The following is a 23972-nucleotide window of genomic DNA, read 5'->3' on the forward strand; positions in this document are numbered from 1 at the left end:
GTTTCAATTTACGTGGCACACTGCTGACTATGGAGAAGGGAACAATCAGTGAATGGATGGGACATGGTTCCTTCCTGTAGATAACAGAAAAGGCCCCATGGGACCTGATCAGCTGCTGTGTTGGATCGGGACCAAGCCATCTAACGGCCAGGCTGCATCCACCATGCCAGAAAACTATACGTGCACCACAACTCCTGAGTTTTTACTAGGGTCGCCACTTGGGAAAGAGGACGTGCATCACCAAAACGGAGGATAAAAGTGGATACAAATTTGCATAAAACCCACATGTGTTAATTTATATGCACAAATGCAAATTTAGAAATTATGATGATAATTTAAATAGAAATAGAGTACATTTCACCATGGTGTGGAAGTCTCTGACTTTGTGTCTGCTATTCCGGGGTCTGCTGATGGGCACCTTCAAGGTCCAACTCTGCCTTTTGAAGGCTCTTTATCTTTATGCCAGAGTTGGACCGGACAAGCCCTTCCAGTAGAGCACACATTCAAAATAGACGACTGCTCCCTGTAAAAGAGGACATATGACCACCCCAGGTTTTTAGCTACACTCCAGTTGAGATCCTCTAGCAATTGGAACATTTGGATTTGAGCGGCTTTTTCCCTCGAAGCAAGAGACACTTGAGACCTGTTGGGTTGGTCTTCCACATGGAATGAGTAGGGTTATCACCCAGATTCACATATACGAGCTGCAGGTCTGGATCCAGGCAAGGGAAAATGCTCGTTTTGAACTGGTTGTGTTAAATGCAGATGCTTGGCGGTAGCAGCTTGGGACACTCTGGGCTTGCTTCATTTGAGGGCCTGCCCAGATTTTTTTCCAAGATAGCTCTGCCTCGTCCTGTCTTTCCTTCTCAATAAATCCATTTGATAAACTGCACTTCACAAAAGCATCACAAGCATTTAACATATAAGCTAGGGCAGGAACAATGCTTCAATTAGCCTGCTGTTTGTTTGTTTTTCCTGTTGATTTCCAGAAATACCTGCTTTTGTTTTGCTTTCTCTTCTTCTGCTTTGCATTCATCTGCACTTCCTCCAAAATAAACCTGTCTTTGTTTAATATCCTTAAGTTTTGCAATGGGGATCGAGAAGCAGTTGCATGTTGTAACTGCAGCCCTCTATTACATGACCTAGATGTTCAGAACGTCTTTCAGCCCCAGAGCCGAATTCCATAAGAACAGCCATGCTGGATCTGACCAAGGGTCCATCTAGTCCAGCACTCTGTTCACACAGTGGCCAACCAGCCATTGGACAGGGACCAACAAGGCAGGACATGGTGCAACAGCACCCTCCCACCCATGTTCCCTAGCAACTGGTGCACACAGGCTTACTGCCTCAAATACTGGAGATAGCACACAACCATCAGGGCTAGAAGCCATTGATAGCCTTCGCCTCCAGGAATTTATCCAACCCCCTTTTAAAGCCATCCAAACTGGTGGCCATCATGACATCTTGTGGTCATGAGTTCCATAATTTAACTATGCGCTATGTGAAGAAGTCCTTCCTTTTATTTGTCCTGGTTCTCCCACCAATCAGCTTCATGGGATGACCCCATGGGGTTCTAGTATTTTGAGAGAGGGAGAGAAATGTCTTGCTATCCACATTCTCCACACCACACATAATTTTGTACACCTCTATCATGTCTCCCCTCAGCCTCCTCTTCTCCAAGCTAAACAATCCCAGTTGATGTAACCTTCCCTCCTAGGAGAGATGCTCCAGCCCCTTCGTCATTTTAGTTGCCCTTTTCTGCATTTTTCCATTTCCATTCCATTTCAGAGAAACTCTCATGGGCTGCGTCCCAGGGAGGGGCAAAGCTAAAGGCCAAAGGGGTGGTGCCAAAATACCAGGATTGCCAAGCTACTTTAGCTTAAAGCTCTTACTGCCAATAAGTAAATTCTAAGGGAAACATTTCAACCTTTTAGAATGGGGAAAAAACTGTGCAAATGCCAGAAAAATACAAAAAAAATGGGTTGGAGGAAAGGGGATATTGCATGCACACCCTCAGCCTGAAGTTCTGCACCCTCTGACCCAGATGGAGGTTGAGTTATTTGATGCACAGTTACAAGATGGGGGATACTTGGCTCAGCAATACTACAAACGAGAAGGATCTTGGAATTGTTGTAGATCACAAGCTGAATAGGAGCCAACAGTGCAATATGGCTGCAAGAAAGGCAAATGCTATTTTGGGCTGCATTAATAGAAGTATAGCTTCCAAATCACGGGAGGTACTGGTTCCTCTCTATTCGGCCCTGGTTAGGCCTCATCTAGAGTATTGCGTCCAGTTCTGGGCTCCAGAATTCAAGAAGGACGCAAACAAGCTGGAGCGTGTTTAGAGGAGGGCAACCAGGATGATCAGGGGTCTGGAAACAAAGCCCTATGAAGAGAGACTGAAAGAACTGGGCATGTTTAGCCTGGAGAAGAGAAGATTGAGGGGAGACATGAGAGCACTCTTCAAATCCTTGAAAGGTTGTCACACAGAGTGCAGAACACAGAATAACGGGCTCAAGTTAAAGGAAGCCAGATTCCAGCTGGACATCAGGAAAAACTTCCTGACTGTTAGAGCAGTACGACAATGGAATCAGTTACCTAGGGAGGTTGTGGGCTCCCTCACACTAGAGGCCTTCAAGAGGCAGCTGGTCAACCATCTGTCAGGGATGCTGTAGGGTGGATTCCTGCATTGAGCAGGGGATTGGACTCGATGGCCTTGTAGGCCCCTTCCGACTCTGCTATTCTATGATTCTATGATAAAACCCAGTGATATGATAAGTATGTAGGAGGGGGTTAGAATTCACAGCAGCTACTCCTGTTTATCCATCGGTGACTCTTCCCTGAAATACAATGAGGTGATGTCAGCGCTCTCTGACTTCACGTGCCCAGGATTCTTGTTTTATGAAAGTAAATGTGTGTTTAATGCCCCAACTGAGTGGATGTATTGAGCAGGTGCCAGCTCAGCAAAAGAGGAAACAATCACTAAGCAATTAGTCTTTGGACGGAGAGCAGATAAAGATTTATCGCTCTGCTCATGGGCCTGTAAATGAGAAAATCAATAATGGCTTTTGCTTTCTGCTTGCCTTCTATAAAGCTCCTCTGAGTAACGAGATAGACGCAAATGATTCCCTCCGGTATTCTGGTGGGGTGGCTTTTCCCTGCAGAGGCACATGGGTGGCTGTTTGCTGAGCCAAGATCCATCCCAGCCTGCTATTTTGCAATAGCAAATTATGCACCGTTATGGCTGAACATCAGGCATATCAACAGGGTCTTATGCTGCAATTGGCTGTGAAATTATGAAATGTTCTCTTGGTACCTTTTTAGCCTTTCTTCCCCCCCTAATTTCTCCCCTACCCTGATTCCTATTTTTGAGCTTCTCCGACAGATACATTTTTCATCTTCCCTGCCTAAATCTTCTGCAGACGTCAAGAGGACTGACTTATCTCCGGGATGAGAGTAGAAAGGAAATTGTTCCCTTGACAATTAGCATTGCTGAACGGGCAGGTGATGCGCCGCTCACAGGCTGCCGCTGAGCGACTGCAAAACAGCACCTAAGCATATTCAGATATTCATTTATTTAAGAAATGCCCATCCCCCTTGTCCCCCTCCGAAAAGGGAGTCGCTCAAAGTGACTTACCAGATATTAAAAGCATGAAAATAATGAGCATTAAGACACACTTGCAACAAGCTAAAGCAACCTAAAAAGAAAAGCAGCAGAAAAGCAGAAAAACAGAATAAATGCAACAAGAAAAGAGACAAATGTTTGTTTAAAGAGAAACACCTTCAAACAATGTCAGGATACAGATAAAGAGAAAGATGAGCTAACTTCAATGGGCAGGGAGTTCCATGTATAGATACGCCTAAATATCTGGTAGACCTATTAATATGAGAACATACATCTTTCATCGGTATGTGGGTTAACAAACAACTGCATGGATGTGTTTCAATAATGTATGTTGTTGTGAATTGTTGTGAACTGCCCCGAGAACTTCGGCTATTGGGCAGTGTAGCAGTGAAATAAATAAATAAATAAATAAATAAATATGCTTTAATTTCTAAAAGACATTTCAGATATAGATAGATGGATAAGCTAAATTATCCAAGACACATTTTGCTTCCAGTAATTATCAGGGTGGTGATCTGAACGCAGTTGGTTTGAACATTTGGCTCCAATCTCTTGATTAGGGATGTATAAGAAATTCAGTTCAGTTCATTCTTTTTTCAAAATGTACACAGTCCCAGAACCAAACACAGACCTGAATCTGAAGTTGAAAGTTGTATATTTTCAAGGTTGTGATGCAATTCATAGAAACAAGAAACAAATGTGTTCGCAAAATGTGCATTCCTGCAAAATTCATACTTTTGACAAATGGGAAAAAACATGCTTTAATTGATGTGAGAAAATGCATATATTTAAAAAAATGCACACAGTTGATGCACACTTGATTTGGGAAAGTGCACACAAAAGGAAAAAATAAAGCTGGTGGTCTGATATGGACACAAATCAAAAGAAGCTTAGAGGCGGAATTCAGAGAACATTGACTAGCTCAAATGTTTCTGATTCAGAGCATCATCACCCAGGGGGAAATCGTGTTAGCTTACTGTCACTTCTCCACCCATGCATTTGTCCCTCATTACTTCCTCTTTTGAAAGAGGAAGTAAACAACATGCATGTGGCCCATTCGGTGGACTGTTTTGATCCCGCTGCTTCTCCTGCACACAGCAGGAGGTAGCGGCAACTTCCATCATTAAAAATAAGTTGAACTTACTGGGGTAGTTTTTTGTCACGTGAAGAAGGCTAGAAGGGGCACAGGAGGCAGATGACATCATGAGAGGGACCCGCAAAAATCCGTGAGTGCCCAACAACAACTGTGCAATAAAACCTTCATCTGATGGAGCTCTCGGACCTCCCAACCCTTGATGCAAGTTTGTCTTTATTTCTGGCTGGATCATACCCCTTGTGGTAACTTTGGCACAGGCTAGAAAGCTAAGGAGATACAAAGATCAACATAGAGGCAACATCTAGCTGATCATTTATTTAAACTTTGAAAGGCCAATGATCTGGGATTAGTCTCACGGATCAATGAGATTGGTGGTGGCTCTTCACAGCCCCAAAGGGACTCTGTTCAATTGCAGTCCTTAGTCCAAGATAACTCTGCGGTAGCAGCTATTGAGCTTGTGGCAAATTCGGGGTACCTTTAAATGAAACGCAATTTAAACATCATATAAATAGCGATTTAAAAATACATTCCAATGTTCTTTTGTGTCCATCTGTTTACCCTTCTCCCACTGCAGACATTTCCACAATAAATCTGGACACAATGTCATGGACACCTGGTACGACAACCCTGTGCCTAATTATTCCCCCAATAACAGAATCATGACCAAAGAACGCAGGAAAAGTTTCCAAACTGGTGAGTATCGCTGCAGATGCTGAGGGATCAGCTTTGCTTAGGTTGATGGCTTGCTAATAGCCCAGGATGATCCACGGAGGTTTGGTCAATGACAGGAAATGTTCTCCTGGTTGCTGGGAATCTCTCTCTTGCTTTTGGGATGCAATTCCCATCTGAGTGCAGGAAGGGGAGACCCTGCAGCTATTGGGGGGGGGGGGACAGAAAAAACATTTGCAACCGATGGAGTTCCTAGCTGGAATTAACTGAAGCGTTCTGGAGCAGGTGCAGAAAAATATGCTTTCCTTAGGATTAATGGTTATGTTGTCTATTTGTATGTGAGCATTTGCCTGCACTTTTCTCCGCTGGCATACTAAATAAAAGAAATATGATAAAGGCGCCGTAAGTCTCTAGTGAATGGAAAACTAACCATCTAGCAAGGCCCATTCAAATGTTGTTGGACCAACTCCCATCAACCCCTGACCATTGGACATCCCCGATGAGATTTGGGATTCAACTGCTTCCCCTGTTCTCCTCTATAACATTATCCCAGGCATTTCCCCGTCCTCAGGGGAATTTGGGGACAAAGTACGCTGCTTGTTTGCTGTTTGCTTGCTTGCAGATCTAAACAACTACACAGAGCTGAACTCTGACATGCAGCCTTGACTCAGCAGAAACCCTTCGCTCAGGAACCCGCAATCTCCCTGCAATTGTGAAACGGCCTGATTTATTCATCCTGTAGTGCAGGGGGATGGGACAGAAGTCCCCTAAATGCTAGATCTAGGCATGCTTGAGGAATGCAATCTTTGTGACTTATTGTATTATATATTTTACACTGTTTTTATGCCACTCCTCAGCCAAAATAAAGAAAAGAAAGGGTTCCTGGAGCACCTTATACTCAGTCAGTAAAATAAGGCAGTCACTGCCTGCAGGCTTATAAACTCACTAGGGCAGAATCTACACTACTGCTTTAAAACGGTTTATAACAGTAGTGACAATTGTTGGGGCCCAGGACACACGTCATAGACAGTTTTCAAACCGTGACATATCCCGCTTGGTGTAGAACTGGCTCAGCTTCAAGCTCTCCCACCACTTTTCCAGGCCATCTTGAAGGACGCCCTAGCCGCCCCCAGATAGATTTATTTATTTATTTATTTATTTATTTATTTATTTATTTATTACATTTATATCCCGCCCCATAGGAGAAGCTCTCTGGGTGGTTTACAAATAGATAGCGCCTTTACAGTTCTGGCTGGTTCTGGATGAAACCCAGAGCAGCCTCCGCTGACAAATCATAAATCTTTTTTCTTTCCTTTTGCAGCCGGGCCCAGCCTGTCTGCAATCCCTTGTCATTTCCTTGCCCCATAATTGCATTTCTTTCCACAGCATCTTCAGACACCAAGGAGGAGGGCTTAGAAGCTCAGATCAACAGGTTAGCAGAGTTGATTGGAAGGCTGGAAAACAAGGTAGGTAGGAGGACGTCTTTTAAAAATAAAAAGAAAGTCTTCTGTATTGATAGGGTTGTCTTGACAAAGTCGAGCCTTCCCAACCTGCTGTTCTTCAGCTGTGTTGGTCTACAACACCCAGCATTCTAGCTGGGGATGCTGGGAGTTGTAGCCCAACACATTTTTGGGGCACCAGGTTGTGGATGGCTGCAATAGCTTGATTCCAGGGTGTTGGTGTTGGAGTTGATTGTTTCTGAACACAATCACAAAAAGCCGGGTGGGTGGGTCTCCTCATCTGCTAGGGCACTCCATGATAGAACACTATATAAATGTCAGGGTCAGCTACATGACTGCTGACTTCTGTGATTCTTTCCTCCATTTCGTTTTTAAGCCAAACTGGGTTGGCCTTTTTTCCTCCTTTACCTAGGACAGTCCTCTATTTGAAGGGCTATCCTGTCTGAGTATAAAGATAAAGAACTATAAGAAGGGAGAGCAGGTAGGGACCTCCGTGTTGCCTGTCAGCACTTAGCACCTGAGCAGGTGAAGTCATGATACGCCACTATGTCAGCGATCACAATGGGTCACAGCATAGCGTACATCAAGACTAGGGCTGTGCTCTGCTTCTCTTCGGTTCGGAGAAGCAATAGCGAAGCGGGGGGCTTTGCCTCCGTTATAGGCGGAGGAGAAGCGAGTCGGGGGGCTAGCGAAGCATAGTGAAGAGAAGCGGCCACAAGCAAATTGCTCCACTTTTTGCGAAGCGCTCCGCCCACCATTTTGGATATTTTTCCACATAGGATTGCATTGCGGAAAAGATTAGCGTATAACTTTTTTGCTTTGAAACCCACATCCCTGAAACTTGCTGTGCTTAGAGAGTGGTGGTTGGGGGTCATTTGTGGACATGTTCAGACTTCGTCATCCTGCGGTTTGGTTGCTATTAATTTGTTTAGAATCACTTAAAGCAGGAGGGGGTAAGGTTTTTTTAAGCAATGACAGGCAGATTCAACTCTCAATTGTGATGAGAAGCGATCACCTTATGTGAAGCATCCTCCAATCCCAATGTTGGAGGGGGGAATAAGCAAAATGGGATAACTTGGGATACTGGGTAACTTTTCTTTCTTTGTCTGAACGGACTTTGTCCAGTGTTTTTTGAAGCAGTAGCCCCACCAAACGCACAAACACATGCTTGTTCCAAGACCTTACATGGCATGCTGATGGGGCGTTGATTTGAAGACACCCTTGATTCCAAGAGAATGGATATTAGTTGCGTTTGTTTTGCCCAGCTCTTATTTCTACCGGATGTTCTGATGTTGGAGCCAGATTTAATCTGAATGAACGGCCCTGGTGGAAACAGACGTCCCCACCCTTTCCTTCACAAGGCAGTTCCTCCAGCCCCCTGAAAATGCTACACAGAGGACCAGTTTGCACATAAACCACAGTTCGTTGGTTGTTTGCTCACCAACCCATGTTACTCTCAACAGATGACCAGGTGCTCTATGGCTTGCCACAGCTTGTTTTCCCCTTGGTCCTCCCACCCACTTCCAGCATGTATCCCATAGCTCTTGTAGCACAACCTCAGCAGCCTACTTTACTAATAAGCACAGTGGAGTATGGTTTTTTTTCACTTTGGGGGAGATCTATACATGTTCGTTACAGTGCAGTAGTTACTGTGAATAAGCGCAGTAGTTGTTGCAAATTTGCGCAAAACTTCCCCAATGGTTTTTTAAAATTGAATTTGCGCAAATGTCCTCAAAGGTGAAAGAAATTAACATTAAATTTGTGCAAATCTCCCTGAAGGTGGGGGTGGAGTGTCATTGCCTAGGGAGGTGCTGAAGTGGGGGAGTAAATTGATGTGTCATTTCTGATCGATTTAATGGAGAAGGGTTAGACGGAGGCAGCATTTGCAAGATCGCAAGGAGCAACCACGTTTCTCATTGCTCTTTCCAGGCGCTGAAAAACCTGTAGCACTTTCCGACAAGCCATGCATAAATCACTCTTCTGGGTTCGCACATCATGGCTAGCCCCTCTGTAAATAAGCCACCCTGGACAACATAACAACAAGCCATAGGTTTAGGTTAGGGTTGTGTGTGATTAACTAGTGTGACCATATGAAAAGGAGAACAGGGCTCCTGTATCTTTAACAGTTGCATAGAAAAGGGAATTTCAGCAGGTGTCATTTACATATATGGAGAACCTGGTGAAATTCCCTCTTCCTCACAACAGTTAAAGGTGCAGGAGCTATACTAGAGTGACCAGATTTAAAAGAGGGCAGGGCACCTGCAGCTTTAACTGTTGTGATGAAGACAAAATTTCACCAGGTTCCCCATATATACAAATGACCCCTGCTGAAATTCCCTTTTCAATACAACTGTTAAAGATACAGGAGCCCTGTCCTCCTTTTCATATGGTCACCCTAGATTAACAAAAAATGCTGAGGAAACTCTGCTGAGTTCGGATGTGACAACAAGCCACCCTGAAACAAATAGGGGTGACAACCCACCGTGTTGTGCAAACCAAGTCAGAGATTCACAAGACCCAACTGAATGAGTGAACTGGGGTGGGGGGGGGGGGTCTCCAAAAATCAGGGAGGAGGGATCTTCAGACATCAGAAACCTTGCACTGATGTAATTTCCCTACTTCTCATGGAAGGTAGATCCTGGATCCAACCTTTGGAATGTTTTTTCCCCCCTTACATGCCTATAAAGAATGTAGGGTTTTAGAATTAACCTTCCTGAGCTTAAGTAGCTTGATTTTTCAGACTGGAGTGGTTCTTAGCACGTGACCTTCCAGAGTGACTGTATTTGTCCCTAGGACACATCAAATCTTTAATGCATGCACAGTACAAAAAGGATACATACTGTATGAAACAGTGGGCACGGTGCAACTGAGATAAAATAGAGATGGCGTCTTGCAGACAGGCTAAGTATTGAGAAGGACTGGGGAACGCATGGAATGGAAAATGAAAGCAATCATGGCTCAGAGGAGACCTCTGTGTAATGATGCATCCCATAGCAGAAACCTTGTCCTTGAATTTCTTAAAGCTAGAAACAAGGAGGAAGATCAAAAGCGAGTTGGAACAGCAGACTAGAACTAAAAGCCTTGAAAACAACATTATGCAAAAACTGCACCATTGGCTGCAGAAGACCATGAAAAGCACAAGGCTGCTGTGAAGGCCCTGCGTGTACTCCCCCAGAATGCAAAAGAACACGGAGGGCAGGGCTCCTGTTAACAGTTGTAGAGAAAAGGGAATTTCAGTAGGTGTCCTTTGTATGCATGCAGCACCTGGTGAAATTCCCTTTTCATCACCACAGTTAAAGCTGCATGAGCCCTGCCTTCTTTAGCTAGTGTGACCAGATACAAAAGAGGGCAGGGCTCCTTCAGCTTTAACTGTTATGATGAAGAGGGAGTTTCACCAGGTGCTGCATGCAGACAAATGACACCTGCTGAAATTCCCTTTGCAACTGTTAAAGATACAGGAGCCCTGTCCTCCTTTTCATATGATCACCCTACATAACATTTGCTGGTGTAATATAGAGATGTCACTGAAATTTCCCCCACCCACATTTCACCCTGGGATTTAGGACCAACACACACATTACTTTAAAGATGTAGGGTTGGATCCAGACGTAGTCCAATTTAGAGTAGACCCACTGAAATCAACGGGGCTTGAGTTAGTAACTCAAGCTACTAGTTATACGTTGGATCCAGTCTTAGCAGAACTAAGGTTGTCCTATGCATAACTAGTAGTCATGTCTTCCTTTTTACTCTAAAGCCCCAATCTGGATCAGGAGTAAGGTCCCTGGAGCGAATTTTAACCCTTCCCCAACTATTCAATTCTAATCCAGATTGGGGGGAGGGTGGCATGCCTGCCATTATATTGCCAGATACTGATCCATTTCTTTTAATGGATCACTATTAGGCAATATAAATGGCACCTGCATGGAGCTCAATCGAGATTGGGACCACAACATGGGGAAGGTTAATTTCCACCACCACCACCCAGTCCCAAGTTAGGGTCGCCCTGCACTTCCTCTGGAATAATAAGGGGAAAGGCATAGCTGCCAGCTACATCATTAAAGTAATCTGAGCTCTTGCTGAGAGTTCCAAATTACCTGGTTCAGTTCCAAACCTGGTGGTGGTATTTCGAACATGGAAACATCTGACAACAAAATGGGATGACACCTCAAACTGGCGAGAGAGAAAAGTGGGCAGGAAACTCCAGGTGCTGAAAGATTTATTGATAGGCCCAACACATTTTAGAAATCATTCCTGAGGGGCAGGATTTCAGATCCGCCAATACAAGGAACACTCCAGTGAGTTCTATCCATAGCAGAGACTTCTATCCAAATTGTTCCGTTCCATTGTTCCATCTTTATTTTTATTTCCAAACGTTGTGCACAGAGGAACTTTGGAATGGTTCCTTCCATTCGTGTGTATTTTTTGCCTACATTTATAATGTCTGCGTACATTGGTAAAACATGGCCAAACAAAGGGGAAAGAAATCTTTGTGATTGTACATATGGCTGTATTAATATTATTTGGTTGTATTAATATTTTTGGAGGGTCTATCAATATCCAAGAGCGTAAAACACCACCAAAAAAAAAAAAAAAAAAAAAAAAAGAATCCTGAAACAGACGTATGACCATTTCAAGATTCTTTCTTTTTTCTTTTCTTTTCTTTTTGCTGGGTGTCATTTTATGTATTCTAAAACTCAAATGAACTGATTAAAAACTAAACAGGCTTGTCAGTTGGCAGCAGTGATCAATTCCAGCCCTTTCTGAAATCTCAGCATCCCTCCTCCCTTCCACTGGTCCTGCCCCTTTCCTTTATGTGTCTTACACCCAAGTGGCATAATGAAATTGTGATTTATTACATGTACAAGACATATGCTTTGCCTCTGCAATATTTTAATCCATAACTTTAATGTGCAATTTCAGAGTCATCTTCCCCCACACCCACACCCCACTTAAAATATAGGCTTTTCTCTTCCCCTTATAACTAGTTTCACTGGTTATTGAAATAAGCACTTTATGGATATCCCCATACCCACTGTTATGATGGATAATAAGCCTAGTTTTGCTAGTATATAAAAGAAGTGGGTTTTCTTGCTCTGCATGCTGGTCATCTGAAACAGGAGTATTCAGCTATTCTCAATTCCCATCAGCCTCAGCCAGCATGGCCAGTGGACAGGGATGATGGAATTGATAGTCCAACATCATCTGGAGGGCCACACGGCAACCCTGGTCTAGAAACCCAGCTGGCAGGCCACAGTTCAGCCATAAATTTTACCCCTTAGATATTTAACTCAGCATTGTCTGGACTAGGTGCAGGGAACCACCTACCTGTAGAAGTCTCCATCTGGCCTGCAGAGGCTTTGCCTCCCTCTGCAGGACCCTTTCCCCTCCCCAAGACTTCCCTACTTCCTAGCTTGGAAGGTGCCAGGGACTTGAGGAGGAAGTGGGGGTGGAATCCTTTTGTTATCTCCAAACTGTCATTGGAGATAACAAGAGAATTCCCTTGCAGGCTTCTCCCCCTCCCAATTGAGATGCCAAGCAGCCCACAGGGGAATCCCCTTGTTATCGCCAATTACTGCTCCCAGGGGAGCAGTAGCTATGCACTCAGCCAATGCTTGAAGCCAGTGGAGGCTGCTGGCTCCAATGTCAGCAGGGCTGTGAATCCGTTCTGAGTTTCAATCAGAAGTCTAAAGGGGTTGTCCAAGATGCTGAATCTATTTTGGAGGCTGGGTTCAGCACTTTGGATAGCTCCTTTAGAGTTCTGGCTGGAAATAGATTTCACTGCCCCCTCCTTCTCATGGAAGACCCTCCAGCCCACTGAAAATACGACACAGAGAGTGAGGAGGCTCACTGAATGGGGTGAGCTGGGGGGATAATCCCCCCAAATCTGAGGGACCTTCCAGAGCAGATCCCTTCCTTTTACACTAAGGCCTTAGCTAGACCTACCTGTTAGCCTGCAATGGAGGAGGGAAGATCTCGCATTGTGTTTAATGCAAGATCCCTCCTCTGTTTACACTCAGAAGGAGAGGCGTTGCGCCCACCATTTTATTTTTATTTTTGGATTAAGGGGCCAGCAGCGCACAAACGCTCATGCGCAAAAGGTAATTACTTTCCCTGCTCCCCCCACCCTAACCCTGATGGGCGCAACGTTCCTGAGGATTTGCAAGGAATCGCGCAGAGCCAGGTCAACCTGCGGCATCCGGTCACACGTTCCACAGACTCAGGCTAAGTCCAGGACCGTGGAAAAACTGGGGCCAAAGCAGAGGGTGAGACCCCGGGACAAGCGAGGGATCATCCCTCCCTGATCCCAGGATCCCCTGTGTGTCATGTGGACGCACAGGGGAGATCCCAGGGATCACCCCGGAATGAAGCCCCATCTAGCTATGGCCTAAGTCCATTTCTCTTACAGAAGGCAGATCCTGGATCCATCCCCAGAAGTCTCCTTGGTTAGACAGACTCTTTTGGAAGAGGCACATACTGGAATCTCACTTTTCCCTTCCTTTGTGTTGTCATAACAACTGGCAGCGGGGTGGGGGTGGGGGACCTCTATAAAAATAATGATCACCCTGACCATATTTTTAGAAACCGGTTGTCAAGGTGACAGAATATGCTTTTTCATTTTCTTTTTTACCAGTCCACATTTGTGGGTTTTAGAGTATGTGTATATATTTCTTGGCGTTATTTTGGGAACCAAACCCACATCTTGCAAAACCTTTGCTCTTGTCGGCAGCAAGCTGAGCAGATGCCCACACATCAGAATGGACAGGGTAGAATTACAGGGTTTTGAAGGTCATCCTTAAAATGTGAGTGGCCCAAACATCTTGATCAGGTTACGTTTTTTTTTATTCATGATCCAAGCAAATACAAAGATTAAAACTGCCTTCCCAAATCTGGTGCCTTCTAGATGTGTTGGAGTAGACGTCCAAGCATCCCCCGGTGTCCCTGCTAATCAAAAAGCACTGGGCAGTGATCTCTGGCTGCCCTACAATACCTGTGCTGCTAACTGTTGATGGACAATTTCCAGCAGGTCCGTCTCTAGGTAATTTGGTGCCCTAAGCAATGTGGGATTTTGCTGCCCCACTGAACGTACTGCTACTACTGCCCCCTTCTCGCCTTTCAACCCATTCCCTGGCAGAACAGGCAATCGGCATAGCCACCTCACCCAGAATGCCTTGCATTAAGGAAAGACCTCCCTCAAAGTGTGGCACTTGGGCCTGGATGGCTCTCCAGAGACCCCACCCACCTGATCAATCCCTCACTCTGGGACAGTCCTCAGAGTGAGAAATTGGACAGGCATGCAGGCCCTCTGGGTGCCCCCAGAATTTGGCAGCCCAAGGTGGCTTCCTTTTTCATGCCCACCCCCTCCACCAAGAAGTGGTCCTGGCTTCAAGGTCACTGCTCTCCTTCCTTATATTTAAGCTGGGCTTGGACTGGACAGTCCAACAAATAGAAGAGTCTATCCTCTGTAGGGTGGCACTGCTAGAATGCCACCCAGAGAGAATACTGGGCGCTGGAGATGACCCATCCATAGATGCATCTTAGCTATGAATTCAGTAGCATGGACAGGCGATAGTCACACTTCGGACACCTGTCACTTTTGTGACTAGTACATTGCTTTGTGCCTCCTAATTGGAAGGACAGCACTTTGTTCATGCTCTGCTTGGTGAGAAGACGCACCAGCCTAGAAAACAGCGCAGGCTTTTATCAAGCAGACGTGCCCATGAAGCTGACCACCAGCTCTTTCTTTTGCATTTTGTATGCATTTTGCATACAGCCATACGTGTATGCCAAGGGGGTGGGGAGCTGGGATTTGGCTCAAAAGAGAGAGTCGTGTGTGTGTGTTTAACCAGCTGGCAAAAATAGCAGTCTAGGGGAAATCACATTGATGTCTCAGTTTTCTGCCAATGATCTCAAAGTGCCATTTTCTTTTTAGCCTCACAACAAACTTGTGAGGTAGGTTAGGTCTGAGAGATCATTTCTGACTGGCCCAAAGCCACCTAGCCAGTTTCTTGGCTGAGTGGGGATTTGAACTGGGGTCCCGACCCACCCACCCAGAATGAGTTTAACCTGTTTGCTTTCTCCTTGTATATTCCTCACAAGGGTACTCTTCCTATTATTATTATTATTATTATTATTATTATTATTATTTATTTATTTATTTATTTATATAGCACCATCAATGTACATGGTGCTGTACAGAGTAAAACAGTAAATAGCAAGACCCTGCCGCATAGGCTTACATTCTAATAAAATCATAATAAAACAAAAAGGAGGGGAAGAGAATGCAAACAGGCACAGGGTAGGGTAAACAGGCACTGGGTAGGGTAAAACTAACAGTATAAAGTCAGAACAAAATCAAGTTTTAAAAGCTTTAGGAAAAAGAAAAGTTTTTAGCTGAGCTTTAAAAGCTGCAGTTGAACTTGTAGTTCTCAAATGTTCTGGAAGAGCGTTCCAGGCATAAGGGGCAGCAGAAGAAAATGGATGAAGCCGAGCAAGGGAAGTAGAGACCCTTGGGCAGGTGAGAAACATGGCATCAGAGGAGCGAAGAGCACGAGCGGGGCGATAGTGTGAGATGAGAGAGGAGAGATAGGAAGGAGCTAGACAGTGAAAAGCTTTGTAGGTCAACAGGAGAAGTTTATATTGGATTCTGAAGTGAATTGGAAGCCAGTGAAGAGATTTCAGAAGTGGAGTTACATGGTCAGAGCGGCGAGCCAAGAAGATGATCTTAGCAGCAGAGTGGTGAACAGAAACCAACGGACTGATGTGAGAAGAAGGAAGGCCATTGAGAAGAAGGTTGCAGTGGTCTAACCGAGAAATAACCAATGCATGAACAAGAGTCTTGGCAGAAGAGACAGACAAAAATGATCGAATCCTGGCAATATTATACAGGAAAAAACGACAGGATTTAGCTACTGTCTCAATATGATGAATAAAGGAGAGCGAGGAATCAAATATAAAGCCAAGACTACGAGCTTCCTTGACTGGAGTAAGTGTAACATCATTGACAGTAAGAGAGAATGAGAGATGAGGAGAAGGTTTAGGAGGAAGAACAAGCAATTCAGTCTTTGCCATATTAAGTTTCAAACGATGATGAAGCAACCAAGCTGAGATATCTGAAAGACATGCCGAGATACGATCGTGAACATCAGGAGAAAGATCCGGAGATGAAAGATATAATTGTTTATCATTGGCATACAGATGATATTGGAGGCCATGAGATTGAATAAGATTACCCAAGGGCAACATGTATAAAGAAAACAACAACGGACCAAGCACCGAGCCTTGCGGAACCCCTACTGAAAGGGGAAAAGAAGAAGACGAGCTGCCATTAGCCAACACGCTGAAAGAGCGACCCACTAGATAGGAGGCAAACCAGTTATAGACAGAGCCACAAAATCCAAGGTCATGAAGGGAATCTAAAAGAAGATCATGATCAACCGTGTCAAAGGCTGCAGTTAGATCAAGGAGAATAAGAACGGAATTATGGCCTTTAGACATGGCAGTAAGAAGATCATTGGTAATCTTAGTAAGGGCTGTTTCAGTGGAATGCAAAGGACAGAATCCAGATTGAAAAGGATCCAGAGCAGAGTTACTAGAAAGAAAATCAAGACAACAAGAGTAGACCGCACGCTCCAGGATCTTTGAAACAAACGGCAACAAAGAGACAGGTCGGTAGTTAGACAGAGATAGCCTATCAAGAGTGGGTTTCTTGAGAATAGGAGAGACTGTAGTATGTTTAAAAGCAGAAGGAAATGAACCAGAGGACAGAGAAAAATTAATAATATGAAGCAAGGAAGGGAGGATAGCAGGGATAAGATTAATAAAGACGCGAGAAGGAATCGGATCACGAGAACAAGTGGAAGGCTTCGAAGAGCACAGTATTGTAGACAGTTCATCAGCTGAGACCGAAGGAAACGCAGAGAAATTTGCAGGAGGAACTGAGAGATGAGGAACAGGAACTGGAAGAGGAGCAGACCTGGCCAGATCAGAGCGAATAGTTTGGATTTTAGCATTGAAAAAAGAGGCAAAGTTATTAGCAGACAGAGAGGCGGGGAGAGATGGTGGATTAGGCTTCAGAAGAGAATTGAAGGACGCAAAGAGCCGCTGAGGATGCCTAGCATTTGACTGGATCAAAGTTGAGTAATACTGCTGTTTGGCCAATGAAATGGCAGAAGAGAAAGAGGAGAGTACAAATTTGTAATGGACAAAGTCCGCCCAGTCCCTGGTCTTACGCCAAAGGCGTTCAGCTGCCCGGGAACAAGAGCGAAGGTAGCGGAGGAAAGAGGTGAGCCACGGTTGGGGTTGAGAAGGGCGAACTATCCGAGTTGTAGATGGAGCAAGATTATCAAGAGTTAAAGATAAGGAGGAATTAAAGAAGGAGACAGCTGAGTCCAAGGAGACAGCCGAAAAGACAGAAGGAAGAGAGGAGGCTAGAGACTGAGAAAAAGCCTCATAATTGATAGATTGCAAGTCACGACAAAAGCGAGAAGCGGGACGTGAAGGAGGAGGATTATGAGTAATATTGAAAGAAACTAGGTGATGATCTGACAGCGGAAAGTGAGCAGTAGAAAAGTCCAACACAGAGCAATTCCGAGTGAGAACAAGATCCAGACAGTGTCCAAGGGAATGTGTGGGTGCATCAGACCAAAGCTTAAGATCATAAGAGGAAGATAATGAGTGAAATCGTAGAGCTGCAGCGTCTTGAGGGTCATCCACATGAATATTGAAATCACCCAAAATAAGAGTAGGACAGTTATCAGAGAGGAAAAAGGACAGCCATGAATCAAAATCAGAGATAAATTTTGAGGATGAGCCTGGGGGGCGGTACAGAACTGCAACCCGCAGTCGCAGTGGAGCGAAGAGCCTCACCACATGTACCTCAAAGGAGGAAAAACAATGTGAAGGTGGAATGGAAAGAGGCGGGAACTGGCACAAACTAGATAATAAAAGACCCACACCACCACCCCGACCCTCTGGGCGACTAGTGTGAGAGAAAGAGAGTCCTCCAAGAGAGAGGGCAGCAGAGATGGCAGTATCATGGGCAGGAAGCCAGGTTTCAGTAAGAGCAAGGAGGTGGAGAGACCTAGAGATAAACAAGTCCTGAATGACAGGGGCCTTAGAAGCGACAGTTCCATAAGCAACTCCTTTCTATAAATATATTGGAGGGAGGGAGCAACTGCACATCTCTAAATAAGAGGAAATGTATCGCTCCGAAAAAGAGGCCAAAGAGATGCAGATTTGTATTAAACTTGCATGTGCTAGTTTAGATGTATAAATGCAAATTTAAAAATAATGGCTCTAATTTAAATAGAGGTACAACACATCTCACCATAGCTGGAAAGACTGTGACTATGTGTCTTGTATTCCTGTTGCTGTCCAGGCGTTTGCTGTTGATAGTGTTTCTGCATCCCTTCTTCAGGGTTCTTTACCTTTAAATCAGAGCCTCCAGATGTTTTGGCCTACAACTCCCATTGACCCTCACCATTGGCTATGCGTGCTAGGGCTGGTGGGAGTTGTAGGCCAAAACATCTGGACGTCCACAAATTGCCCAGCCCTGCTTCCAATGGATTAGACAGCCCTTCGAATAGAGAGCTGAAGTGGGACACGTGGAGCAGTATCCAACGGTGACATTCTGCAAGCCCAATTACCTCCACGAGAGCTCTGCTGACTCTTTCCATCGGACAAGTGGTTGCCCATTACCCTTGTGCCACCAATTGTGGGTGCAAAGCAGTTGTGCACCTGGTTGCACAAAGGGGTGTACAAGCATAACACAAAACTTCTTGCACAAATGTAACTTTGGTTGGATTCTTCTCCTGCGCATAGTTCGGAACCTAGTTTCCATTTGCGCTAACAGAACGGCACAGTTGGATACTGCCCGTGGGCACCCTATGTAAGTGGCTGGTGCTTCCTGTTGCTTGGACTGTAACGCATGCCAGACGTCTTCCTTCTCACATGAACTCTGGCCCAGGCAATTCATAGGGTTTTGGTGGGAGAGGTCTCCATCGCCAATTGTAGTACTGCTTCTTCTGATGCACATCATACAGTGATCAAAGGTGTTTATCTGTCTCAAAGTCATGGGAGAAAGAAGAACCTCTACAGAAGCCACTGATTATGCCATTGATTCATGTTATGCAGCATCATGGCAAGTTTGGGGATCTGTTTTAAAACAGGGGTGGCCTCACCTGTGAAGCAACCCACTCAAAATTCCAGCAAAAAATCGTATGAAATCTATAACAGGAGAAAGAGAGAATCTGGCCCTCTTGGAAATATGGTTTGTTTTTGTTGACTGAGGGTTGGATCCAAACTTAAGTCATGCTTAGAATTGGATCCATTGAAATCATTGGGATTTAAGCTAGTCATGACTCACCTGCCCGTTGATTGAAATTGGTCTCATCTAAGCATCTTGAAGTAATGCTGGAGTGGTTTGAGTTACATTAAAGGAGAGAGTCCATATTGCATGTAGAGTGTACGCATCGCATTCGTGAAGAAACCAGTTAATGGCCTGGTTTTATGATCCACAAAGGATCTGGACTGAAATCTTTTTAAAAAATCCCTAAAAATCAGGGGATGATCCAATTTGCTTCAAATTCGGCATGCATAAGGTCCTATGTGGAAGCTATCATGGTGCCCAGTTACATGTGTGTATCCTAAAAATTGATGGAGATAAATGCAATTTTGTAGATGGGGAAGCTTTGCAAATTCCCTAAAAATCAGGGGATGATCCGATTTTCTTCAAAATTGGCATGACTAAGGATCAGTTTAGAAACTATCATGGTGCCCATTTTCATGTGTATATGTGCTTGGGAAAGGGTCCAAATCAATCTGAATCGGTCTGAAGCTATTCGGACCTTTCCAAACTATTTTGGATCGATTCGGACCTTCCCTGACCCACTTTGGATTTGGAGGTCTGAATCACCCCGATCTGCTTCAGATTCGGAATTCAGATCCAAAGCGGTGCACACAGCCCTAGTTCTTTCACCAGACATATCTTCCTTGCTTATCGATTGTAGCAAGTGATGGATTTGTATGTGTGAAGGATCACAGAACAAGCAAGAGGCAAAACTTTCACATCACCCAGGATCAGCAGAGGCCTGGCCTAATCATACAACGGAATTAGGTAGCAGAGTCCTACCATGACAGAATGGTCTGTACCATTTCAGATTGCAGGTAGAAAAAGGAGACAAAATAAAGCATTCCCTTGGATTTACAATCTCAGTACTGGGTCAGGCAATTTCTGTAAACAAAATTATTCTCAGCTGAAACATCTTAATAAATTCTGTCTAGATGGCTTGTTTTTGTTGACTATGGGTGACATACGTTGTGTTCTTTCTGAATTCCTCTGCAACACAGTGTCTTGCTTGCTATTATTTTTAACTCTAAAAAAAATAATTTCTTTCACAACAGACTCTTTGGTTTGACCTGCACCAGCGACTGTCGGACAGTGAAAACACAGCCTGTGCGGTGAGTCCTCGCAAAACTCCTGTCTGCCTTCTGCAAGGAGAGAAGAGAACCGGGAGGGGCATTTTCCTCCCAGTATTCAACTCAGCCTACATCTGTTGCAAATGTGACTCTAAAGGTCATCTTTTCTTTGTATAAGCCAGGAGGAAAGCTTAATGAGTAACCAGTGGTGTCCTAGGTTGTCCGTCATGTGGGGGGGGGGCCTCTTCTCAACATGAAGCACGGTCTCACCCACATGGTCAACATACTCTTTGCTCATGCCCTTGAGAAAGGAAGTGGATCACAACTTCCTTAGGACCTGGAAGGGAGATGGCACTTAAAGGGAGACGTGCCTCACATCCCCAGGGACTCAGCCCCGAACATTAGACATATTTAGCCATTTGCATGGCTATAAAAGAGGAACACATTTTTTTAAAAAAATGGGCCATGTGCATAAAATAGACTCTAACAATTCCTGTCTGTTTTTTAAGCTCAAGAAAGTTTAATACAATGCTGTGTTATGGTTGCTGGCTTCACTATTCCGCTGGGCTAAACTAGCCATTGTAGTAAATACCTACCATACAGGTGATCTTCTTCACCATTTCTTTGTTCGTTTATTTTTACCTTGTACTAAGCGGGGCCCATATCCAGATCCATGTTGAACTCTGGGATGCCAGGGAAGGAACCTGGGAATTTCTACCTGCAAATCATGTACTATAGCATAGAGATTTAGCCGCTTCCTGATCTCGTGGCTGGCTGGGGAATGCTGGGAGGTTTTTTTCTGTCTAAACATGCATAGGGTTGCGCTATTGATCAATTAATTTAATTAAAAGACCAACTCGGTGTTGCAGCCCTCTGGCAAAGATGCACTTGGGAGCATGCTGGAAATGCCTGCTGAAATCTCACCAGGCCAGCCAGGGAGGTAGCCAAATGTGATTTCCAGTGGTGGAAGCTGAGCCTTTGGTGTTCTGTATGGATCTTTTCTGCTGCCCCAGTACTAGGAAAACCAGGCTCAAGGATGTAAAATGTTCCTGATGCAAAAGAATTTATTCAAAATAAGAAGATGCAGATAAATTCATTGTGTTATGCAAATGAAGCACGTTATCTTTTCATTGAGATTTCACCAAGCTGTCGAAAAGGAAATGCTTAAGAGTTCAGTATTGGTTGACTCTACAGAGCAGACCGAGTCAAATCAGAGAGGTGTTAGTCACACTTGGCTAAGTCTTGACTGCACATGGAACACACAGATACGGCGCAAAGATTCAGCCATTGCCTCCATGCATTGAGACGGAGTTCAGGTGCTTTTGAAAATATTGGCCTTGAGATACTGCTTTTGCTCTCATCTCTAAGCCGCTCTGTGAGGGATGCGTCATCAGAGCTAGCAAGGCCAGAGCTTTGAGCTGACCCCCGAGTTGTTGACAAGGAAATACGAGCTTGAAGATGTTTGAAAGGACAGAAATTTATGGGAGGCTGCGCCTGCATGCTTGACCTGTGGAAAAAGTAAAATAAAAAAGCAGATATTTTAATCCTCTCACTCATTTAAAACAGTCTGCAATACAGGTAGGCTAAAAGCAGACAAGGAACAATGCCTTACACGGCTTGGGACCACAATACCTGACAGAACTCCTCTTCCAACATGAACCTACCCTTACACTACGCTCAACATCTAAGGTCCTCCTCCGGGTGCCTACTCCGAGGGAAGCTTGGAGAATGGCAACAAGGGAGAGGGCCTTTTCAGTGGTGGCCCCTCAATGATGGAATGATCTCCCTGACGAGGCTTGCTCGGCGCCAACATTGTTATCTTTTCGACGCCAGGTCAAGACTTTTCTCTTCTCCCAGGCATTGAACAGCATATATTGAGTTTTTTAACTGACCCCAGATTAGTTGTTTTAAACGGATATTGTCTGTTTTTGTTTGTATTTTATGCTTTTTATAGTTTTAAATCTTGTATATTTGTTTTTAGTGTTCACTGTTTTTAACTTTTGTAAACCACCCAGAGAGCTTCAGCTATGGGGTGGTGTATAAATGTAATAAATAATAAATAATAGTATAATGCTACGTAGTACCACAGTTTGAGCATGGCCGGCCCTACCATTAGGCAGAGTGAGGCAGTTGCCTCAAGTGGCAGACGCTTGGCGACAGCAACTATATGCTGCCTACCATCCTGCACCCCCTAACCTAGCCTGCTAGCCTGCAGTGGGGGGGGGGCATTGTGTCATTGTGAGTATTGAAGAAAGGTTCAATTGCCAGTCCAGTTAGCTTTTGAACATGGAATGGGTGGGGGCACCATTTCATTCTTTGCCTCAGACAGCAAAATCTCTTGGGTGTCCTCTGAAAAGGAGAACATTGTTCTACTCTGTAAATTTGACCATAGTCATCTCTGGTCTGTTTCGTTAGCAGAGGAGCAAATTAAGGATTCTCTTAACTTTGCTAAACCTGAGCACAGCAGTTGAGGGTGGGTAGAATCAAAAAGAAAAATGACCTTGCTTTCCTGCCCTATCTCTCCCTCACTGTGCGAGGTCCTTGAGGCCCCCCAATTTTTTTTTATCCCACATCAACCAATACAACATATTAATAACTGGCACGCTTTCCAGCTGGATGTATTGTCAGCACTGCTGCTGACTCCCAGATGTGAGCGAGGTTAACGGGGGGAGATTGCTTTTCTAATCTAATCAAATCCAGCCACTAGTGATTAAAAAGTAACTGGAGTATGAAAACAGAGCCTTAAAATAACTCGCCTTTCCTTGACCACATTGTTTTCCTTCTTTAACCGAGCTGTATCACCTGGGGTGGAGAACTATTTGAATTTCACAAGGGGTGGCTTAAATCCACCGACCCTCGTGTTTCAGAAGGGGCAACAGAGCACTCTAAAGCCAAAACAAACAAACAAAAACCCCTGAGTTTCGAAAAATGCCTTCTTTGACACTCCCTTTCATCACTCTTTGGTAATTAAAGGTGTTGTGGAAGAAGTGCAATGCACTCCTCCCACAGGAGAGAGTTACACAAGGAATTAAACATACACACTTAGTGCATTTGGAAAAGCAGAGTCAGCATAGTTTAGTGGTTAGAGCCCCCCAGATGTGTTGGACTGTCATTGGGAATGATGGGAGTTGTAGTCCAACACATCTGGAGGGTGCTGGGTTGCTGATTGCTGAGTTAGAAAGTGTGAAGTCCACCTTAAAAGATTAGGGTTCAAATCTCACTCGACCATGAAGCTTTGCTAGCTGATGTTGGGTGAGTTACTGTCAGGCTAAACTACCTTCCAGGGTCATTGTGAAGATAACATGAAGGACCATAGAAGCCATCTTGAGATGCCTGGGGGAAGGATGGGATACAAATGTACAGGCACAGATGTTCCTGGGAGGAAGCCAAAAGCCTTGGAAAGAGGGCAGGTTGAATGCAGGAATGCCAAGAGCCCCCACCCCCACCTGAAGACCCACTGATAGGGTGACCATATGGAAAGGAGAACATTGTACCTTGTGGTGTCTATTGTTGATGTTGATGATGTTGGCTAAAACCTGTTTTGGTTGCATAATAAAGATTTGGATTTGGACAGGGCTCCTGTATTTCAACAGAAAAGGGAATTGCATGAGGTGGCTTTTGTATGCATGCAGCCCCTGGTGAAATCCCCTCTTCATCACAACAGTTAAAACTGCAGGAGCCCTGCTCTCTTTTGTATCTGGCCAAG

The 23972-nt window shown here is 44.6% G+C and overlaps 1 protein-coding gene across 2 annotated transcripts in view; it reads left to right on the forward strand.

Moving 5' to 3' along the window:
- The window catches only part of NECAB2 (N-terminal EF-hand calcium binding protein 2), a 204542-nt gene that overhangs the window by 167276 nt on the left and 13294 nt on the right, over positions 1-23972 (forward strand). For both annotated transcript variants that reach the window (XM_063141548.1, XM_063141549.1), the window contains exons 5-7: positions 5296-5414; positions 6777-6856; positions 20252-20308. In XM_063141548.1, the coding sequence (XP_062997618.1) occupies positions 5296-5414; positions 6777-6856; positions 20252-20308 (256 nt within the window). The remainder of the gene's footprint in view (positions 1-5295; positions 5415-6776; positions 6857-20251; positions 20309-23972) is intronic.

Source organism: Elgaria multicarinata, chromosome 14, assembly GCF_023053635.1.
Source record: "Elgaria multicarinata webbii isolate HBS135686 ecotype San Diego chromosome 14, rElgMul1.1.pri, whole genome shotgun sequence".
Classification (NCBI taxonomy): domain Eukaryota; kingdom Metazoa; phylum Chordata; class Lepidosauria; order Squamata; family Anguidae; genus Elgaria; species Elgaria multicarinata.